The 8,680-nt window shown below is 38.2% G+C and overlaps 1 protein-coding gene across 1 annotated transcript; it reads left to right on the plus strand.

Annotated features, from left to right (window-relative positions):
- The first annotated feature begins 1,901 nt into the window (after positions 1 to 1,901).
- On the plus strand, positions 1,902 to 8,272 carry tbata (thymus, brain and testes associated). The gene is made up of 8 exons (XM_023413418.2): positions 1,902 to 2,138; positions 3,868 to 4,038; positions 4,156 to 4,244; positions 5,000 to 5,149; positions 5,437 to 5,518; positions 6,863 to 7,028; positions 7,120 to 7,160; positions 7,828 to 8,272. The coding sequence occupies exons 1-8, from the start codon at positions 1,946 to 1,948 to the stop codon at positions 7,917 to 7,919; spliced, it is 984 nt and encodes a 327-aa protein (XP_023269186.1). The 5' UTR covers positions 1,902 to 1,945; the 3' UTR covers positions 7,920 to 8,272.
- The last annotated feature ends 408 nt before the right edge of the window (positions 8,273 to 8,680 follow it).

An 8,680-nucleotide genomic window follows, 5' to 3' on the forward strand; every position in this document is an offset into this window, starting at 1 on the left:
TCAGAGTACAAATAAGTTTGTTAAATGTATATCTCCCTGCATACTGCATTTTCAGGAGCTGATGCATCATTGTTCCAAATCACATTATGTTTGATCAGCTAGTGTTTATTGTGAATGAGCAGTAACAGTAGCTACATTGAGTAGATACTCATTACCTTTGTTGTCTCATTTCTTGTTCCTCTGCATGATGTTGAAATGCAAAGTACATCAGCGTTTCTTGGAAAGAAGCAAAAATAACAAGAAAACATGAGGAGTTGTTTGGTGTCCATGTCGCCGTTGCCTAGTAGCGGTGTTCTCACGACTTAGCCACTTGAACACCAAGTGCAAGAACACAACTTCCCATGTCATAGCTCACAAGGTCCAAGGAACAGTTACAGCCTTCCCTAAAATCACAAATTGTTGCTTTTTTTTTACATGGGTATTTTTTGACGCCAAGCCAAGCAAAGCTAATCGTCTTCTGTGCAGTTTGTGTAACCTTTGCTCATTTTGTTGTAGTTTTTAATAATTAGCTGCTGTTTGAGTTATATAATTAAATAAATCATAAAATGAGTCTGGGAATGAACAGCAATGTTCCACCAGTAGTCTGGTCGTATTCCTCATGAACCACAGGGGTATAGGTGACAGTAGTACTGAGGAAATATCCGGGCAGATCAGGCTGAGGGCAGATCACGGATGTGGCGTTCCTGCTCCATGTTTTCATGTATTGAGTTTGATTCAAGCATTGTCTCTGACATTTATAAAACCGTCCTTCAGTCCATTGTTGTGGCTTGTTGCCATGAATTATTCTTGTTAACCTTCAGCTTTCGGTTTAAACACTAATAATGCTTAATTCGCTTTCAAAAGCCTTGTTAGTTCAATCTTTAGATAGAACTATAGATAGATAGATAGATAGATAGATACTGACTCTACTGAAATACTGGTAATATCATAGGGAAAGCATATACTTCTACTGAAGTTTAAACATGTGCTGTGTGTGTCACAAATAATTTTTCTTGATGAATGATAATGATCTTCTTTTGAATGCATTTGCTCCTCATTATCTCTGTTGAGTGGAGCTTATCTAAATGAACTGTCAGATGGAGTTGTGGATGTTGTTTTATCATATTTCCCCTGTCAGTTTTTGGCCACTTTCTTAATGGATAATTTTCTGCCACCAATCCTGATAGTCCTGAAGAATATCATATTTTGAAGAGATCCCTATGTGGTTTTCAAATTTTGATTATAGGTTCCCATGAATATCCATGAAACCTAAAGTCATATTTTATATTATAATTAGTTTTGAAAGGATAAAACAGCACACACATCCGTATGCCACATTAGATACTGCAGCAAACCGGTAAACTAATAGCCGATGTGGTGTGAGGCTCCTCACTCATAAATGTTCATGTTGACATTCTTAGTTCCATCAACCGCATTTTGCGCTCTTCAGCAGTTCTTTAATTAAACCTCACAAAATAGTTAAATCCCAGCTGCTTTGCATTTGATAACCCTGTCTAAATGAACTGGTTCAGAATGCCAGTCACTCGGGCACAGATGCCATTGTTTTTTGTTTAGTTCAGGTTTCTTAGCAACACAAGCAACACAGAGCATTAAGTACCAAAGGTTTTGAGGCTGCAGGCTGTTTTCAGAGGTAAAGTGGTTCTTCGGAATTATATTTCTCCATATTTCAGTTATTTCAATTCTTTGCCCTGGTAGAACACTAAACATACATTTTGGTCAAATTTGAAATTCAAACTTAAGATTCTTGGGGCGAATCAAGTTTGAGTGTCTCTGTCTTGTCTCCTGTTAGGTTTTAGTTTTCAAGTGATTTTTAGCATGTGCATAAGAGCCTTGAATATTAAACGTTCTGTATTTGTAACGCATCACTTCATGGAGGTACTTTACTTTTTGCTTGTTCTCTCACTCCTTTAGATTTAAATAAAATCTCCAGCTTTCAATCAGAGATATGTCGATAGTTCAAAGTCCGGACTCCCGGGGAGCAACAGGGAAGAGGAGTCAAAGTCAAACTACTCAGGTGCCATTGACCCCTGAATTTACCAAGATGCTGACAAAGAGCAGTCCACGCTTTGGGTCTTTGAGTCATCATTCATTCTTCTCCCGGCACAACCCTCATCCACACAGGGTGAGGCACATTCAAGGTGAGTGGGCAGGGATAACCGCCTGGGCAGTAGAAGAAATTCATGCACTTTATGAAACTGATTATTTATTTATGTTATTTATGAAAGTTGAATCAAGTCTTACCATATGCTTCCCTATATTGCAGACATCATTCGTATTCACCTAATGACTGGTATTGACCTCTGACTATTACTAGTATAGTAAATCCATTTAGAAGCTCTTCTTAATAAAGCTGCACTAATCCCACAAAGAATTTCCACCAGACTGGTCAGTTCCCCTCAGCTTTACAGAGCATTTTTAGCATCTGTCTGTCTCATTGGGTTTTTGTTTTACAGCCTGTAGCTTTACTGTGTCGGTTGTTCTCAGCTGTTTTCAGGGAAACAACACCAAGATCCTCCAGCCTCTGTGAGGCTGCCCATTGTCACAGTGGCACTATGAGCTTTTTACAACTTAATTCCAATAAACACGAAGTAAAGCTGAGGCTGATTGGAATTCCATCATTTTAGCAAATATATCATCATAAACCAAAAATACTGGACAGATTGAAAAGTTGACCATATGGTGACACCAGATCAAAGAACAGGAGAATCAAATTTATTATAATTCATCTTCTGGTGACCATGAATGCCTGTACCACATTTCACAGCGTTCCATCCAATATTTGTAATTTGATATTTCAGTGTCAACCAAAAATATCAACCTGCAGATGATGTGATGTAATGAGATCACTAAAGTTGTTAGGATACATCACCAGGAAACCATGAATGGCTGTTTGCCAATCCATTGAGTAGATGATAAGATAATTCACTAGTGGCACTAGAGGAAAAAGTCAGGTGGAATCATCCTGTGGATGTCATGGACATCTATAAAAAAATTCATATCAAACTGGTGACACTAGAGGGAAAGTCACAGGATCACCAAAGTCATTAGAATTCACCCTCTGGATACCATGAATGTCTGAACAAAATTTAATTGCAATCCAAACTTCTGATAAAGCCGCTATTCGCTCCCTGCCCTGAACCAAATGGCAGACAGACAAAGGTTCGTAGCTGGTGCAGAAAGCTGCAAAAATAACAGCTATGTCTCTCAGGAGTTAGTGCAAACCAAAACAAGCTAAAATGCATATGTTGCCCTGTGTATATTAATATGTTGAGGTGATAATTTTGTGCTTACAGCTCGTTCTGCTTCACCGAAGTAATATTATTCCTCTGTCGTGGATTTCTGTTGCAATCAGAAAATTGTTACCACCTCCACGTGCAGACCCTCACTACCTCAGTTTTTTCAGATGATAACAAAATGTGTAATCGTGATACACTGAATAACAATTATATGTTTATGCACTCATTAAATCTGACTGCAGGAGATTACTTGTCAGAGCTACATCTAATGCATTCATTTAGCTTAAAGTCTCATAGCAGCTGTGCTTTAAAAAATTAGGCCATTAACAGGATATTTATTCTGGTTGTTGGTGTGGAAGCAGCCCTTCCTGAGATGAGTTAGTACCTACATATGAAATATTTCATGAGCAGCTGTATGGGCACCTGGAATAGCAAGATGGTACATGAAAGGGATGACTGCATTATTGGCAGAAAAGTAGGTTTCATCCCTGAGGTTCTCACGAAATTGTCACCTTTAGTCTCAGCAGGGATTTTACTGGCTTCATCTCTTCAGGGCATTCGTTTGATTGTCTCACGCATCTGAGCACTTGACTTCATGTGTGCGTGAACTGTGAATACTGTGTTTCCACAGGACTCAATGGCAGACCCGTTTGCATGGTGAGAGATGATTGGTTTGTCACCTCATCATTGTTTCCTCATCCTCTTCTCAAGAGCCACGGCCTGAGGAAAGCAGCTCACCCATCTTTTGCTTTTCCGCTTGCTCAGAATCTCAGTGGAGTCAGTAGTTGCAAAAACAAATCAGGTATGTTTACGTGCACGCACGCTTCTCATTACTTTTCTAAAGCTTTGCTTCCAAAGAATTCCTTTCAGCTTCAGAATAATGAGAGTGATTTTTTTTTTTTATCTATTTACTTCACAGCACTATTTTCAGAGGCCTGGAGGGATGAACTTAAAGAACTTGCTGCAAAAGTCAGTTTGTCTTCTCAAGCACAAAAGGACAAAAAAGAGGTGCATGTTTTGCTGTAATTGCTGAAATCTGGAATCTGTCCGGGGTTACACTACTGTTTTATATTACATGTTATCAAAAGAGCTTGGCTGAAACTGAATTTTTAACAATATGTAGCATCTTTTGGGACCAAAGTTGGTGTGACATACCGATGCACTGTTACCAATGACCCTCTGGATTATGGCTATTCAGTGCCCGATAATGAGACATTGACAGTATAGCAGTGTTGGACATATGATACACAAAAACCCTGCCATTCCAAGATGAAATTTTTTTGTTTGTTTGTTTTTTGCCTTGAATTGATTCTCAATGGTAACACTTCTTCCCAGGTTGAGCAGAAACCAACAACAAGCTCAACCAATCAAATGCTTTATGTTCTGGTTCGATATGATCAGGGTCGTGGTCAGGGTTAGAAACTGCTTGTGAGGCATAATTGAGGGTAAAAATGATGTGTGGGCTTACTGATGCCTCCTCAAAACCGTTGCTAAAGCATGAACTTGAATAACTAACTTGTGGGAATGGCAGATGTTATTCTTTCTAAGAATCTGCATGTTGTGAACATGTTAACAAGATCTCAAGATTTAGCTCAAAGCACCAATGTGCCTAACTATACCTTCACAGAGCTCGTGTGGCTGCATTAATGCCGTATGGTTCCTCATTTCCTAACTTTTTTTAAATGGTTATACTGGGACATATTTTCAAGTTCAGTTTCTATGGTTTTTCTACTGAAGACTATGATTGTGTCAATGTGTTCCAGGACCAACCAGAGGAAGAACTTGTCCGTCGGAAGACCCAATATTCAGCTGAAACCGGGAGAATCATCCCTCCATCCTCCACGTCTTACCAGCGCAGATCCCATTCCCAGCGCCTCATTTATCCTCAGCCCTTCCATGATCAAGAACTCATGGTGATATTACTCCTCCACTGGTCTTAAGCTCCTTCACAGTTTGTAAAAAGTTGTGTAACTTACAGCCATGTAATATTGCATTCCAGAGATGAAGGGTTAGCGGCAGATCTGAAGAAGATTTCCAACATAATAGAAATTCTCCAGAGAACAGCTTTTGCTTTGCTGTTGCAAAATACTCCCCAGCTCAGCTCAGTCACCAGGCCTCTTGAGAAATTGACTAATAACGAGAATATTAATTTATGTGATTTGCAAGCTAATGTTGTGATGGTCGACTGCTCTCTTGTCAGGTGTTGGAGCTACTGTGTCAGATCCTGCAGACTGATTCGCTGTCTGCAGTCCAACAGTGGCTTCTGCTCGCAGGCCAAAGAGGTAAAATGCTGCATTCCACATGGATTGAGAGGTGTTACATGCTAAATCGTTAACATAGTTTCATTTTGAGACATAATTCTTGTTATTACATGCATAAAAATAATATATTCATAAGGTGGGAAGAAAACTGGCAGCGTCTATGATGATGCAGTCACTTCAACCAGCACAAAGAATTTGACATAAACTGTATTTTTTTTCAGAGATGTGATACATTTCTTAAATCTGTCTTAAATAATGTGTTAGTAGAATATATCAAACTCCATCAAGCGCCAAAAACAGTGAATACTACATTTCCCATGATGCAGAAGAAATGCTTTCATTAGATTAGAAAATTTCGATGGTATTCAGTAATAAGTAAATATTCATAGATATTTATACATCATGAATCAAGGTAATATTTGGATTTTGTTACTGTTATTACCCTCTTACTTCTATTTTGTGGATGATGTAAACATGAGGTACATTACATATAGTCGTGGACCATATAGTCTTGAGCCGCATTTCTTTAGCCTTTTTTTTTTTTTTTTTTACATTTTGGCAAGTTAGCACCATTAAAAGTATGCCAAATTAGCTATTATCAATTCTTGTTCGCCATGTACCCATGGGTGTAAAGAGAACTGTCACTGGATTACTTTGATACTGAAGAAAACTTAAAAACATGACGATTCTCAGCCAAGGTCTGGACTTCTAAGAATCGTCTTTTTCCTGTGATTTCTAATCAGATTTAAGGATGTTTAGTTGCAATTTCCATCAGAAATAATGATATCCTTGGAAAGTGTAAGTCACACTGAATAAAAATATATATGTGTATCATATCTGTGTGTTCAGATTTGACTTAGTTATGTCTCTGAGAAGGAGACATAACTGTGCTCTGTATAGTCTGGAATATGACAATGGAAGAATTAAAAACTTTCTATTGGCTTATTACAATCATTTAATTAAGGAAAGCCTTTGAAAACAAAGTAGTTGATTAAATGTACATTTCAATCCTGCTGCTATTTCTTATTAAGCTGATCGTTATCTGTGCCAGTCATTAATTCTTTTTCAGTTCTTACTTTTTAAGTGATGAACAATTAATACAATCTTCAGTTTACTTGCTGAATACAACGGTTTTAATTTTGCTGTTGTATTTTCCTATCACATTTCATTACACAAGTCATTAATCTACTGCTTTAGTATTTACAGTTCCCATTTTAGTTTTTAAATAGGTTTAATTAGTCCATAAATTGCTTTTTAATTGCATCAGTTAATCACTTTCAGTTGACCACTGAAAGCGTGTAATTGCTGTGGTGGAAAAAAAGCGCTGCTGATGATATGGTGTTATGTAATGTGGTGTACCCTCAGAGAAAGACCTGGTGATGGGGATGATTAAGCAAGCCCTGGATGGTGTTGACCTCTCTGACCACCGTCAGCACAAGTTCCAGCAGCTCCAGGCTTTTCATCCTGGTGCATCCCCGTCAGTGCACGGTCCATCGTTCGACCAGGGGTGGAGGAAACCACGGAGAACGTGGTCGGGTTGATTTCTCAAATTTTCATCTCCTTTTTTCTGTTCAGAAATTTTTCCAGCTCAACATGTTCAACATTTTTATTCACCTCCGCAGCTCATACAGAATGAACCGAACTTTCAGCGACGACAAACCAGGTAACTAACTGGTGTGCTACTTTTTCCATTCTCAGTGTTTGTTATTTATTAATGCTCCAGAACATTTTTTTTCCCTTAAAGGTCAAGGTCACTGTGACCTCACAAAACACGCATTTGGCGGGGGCATACAACTGTAAAGCACTAATTGTAGTTTTGTTCTTTTTTTCCTTCGGTGGATTTATCTTGGTTTGTCCTTCATTACATGGGTGTCTTTGAATTGTTCTTCAGCAGAAAGGCCGTGGATCAATATGATATTTAAATTCAGATACTTAGAGGAAAAAAAAGATTATGAAAAAATGAATTGGATGTTTTTGGAACTGTAGTATATAATATATATCAATTCAGCTTTTCACAATAATGACAAAGCATTATGATATAGAGTCTCTCTCTACAGTAGTTCTCTGTATTGTATATTCATGGATAAAAGTGTACATAGATGATATGTCACCTCTGTTGTCAAAAGTCTTTCTTCACATTATGTTTATGTACGTCTAGCAGGTGGCCACCAAAAATAGGCAACAAGCTACAAGAAGGAACGGGCATTCAGAGGCTCTTTACAAAATCTGCTTTCGTTTCAGCTTTTTTCTGAATAGAACAGACGGACCTGTAGCAAATGTAAAATGACTGTCTTTGTATGAGTCTGATATGAGTGTTCTTCTTCTTGCAGAACGGATTGGAGGTGCGGAGGTCCTTGAAGTCCACGCAGGAGCTCCAGATCATCTTCAAGATCATCCACTTCAGCACACAGAGAGTGTATAGAGTTCTCCGATTTTCATCACGGTGATAGCTGTGCTGTGGTTTCCGTATTATGAGAAACTGTCGGTTCCCTTATTATTGCTCCCATGACATACCCATGTCTCAGGTTGTCTATAGTGTATTTGCTTCGTAGATGATTCTTAGAAAGACAAGCCAATTTAGTAAGAGGAGTTCACCAGATTAGTTTTCATTTGCACTTCATTGATATAATATACTGTAAGTGTTATAGTGAGAAATGATGCTGTGGATGATGTTACATAATATGTATATCCTACTGAAGGATCATGTTTCGTAACTGAGAAAACAAGTGCAGTCTCTTGTTTAAGGAGAAATAAAACTTGGACATAAAAATTGGATATTATATTATATTGGATATAATATTATTTTTTTGTGCATGCAAATATAAAGTTAAAAATGCTAAAATCTGGGGCACAGTTATGTTTTTTTCATGTGTCTCTGTTTTACAGTAACTTGTTTCAAGTTTTATCGGCTTTGACCCCTCGACATTTAATATCTAAAATAAAACTAGTGATAAATGGGGTTACTTTCTCCAATGATGAAACACTGGGAGCATATGAAGTTGAAGATGCTTAGCGACACAGTTGCACTTCTCGTTCCGACTGGTGCTATTGTTAGTGTCTCTTCCTAACTGCACGTACGTCTGCAGCAGACCAGATTAGCCTCTTTCCTTTGAAAAGAGTTGATGACACCAGTGCCCAGGGGTATACTTATATGGCTGGGTTGGCCAGAGAAATTGATTATTT

Source organism: Seriola lalandi, unplaced genomic scaffold (genome assembly GCF_002814215.2).
Source record: "Seriola lalandi dorsalis isolate HSWRI2012SDOR001 ecotype SW California unplaced genomic scaffold, Sedor1 jcf7180002054516, whole genome shotgun sequence".
In the NCBI taxonomy this organism is placed as follows: Eukaryota; Metazoa; Chordata; class Actinopteri; order Carangiformes; family Carangidae; genus Seriola; species Seriola lalandi.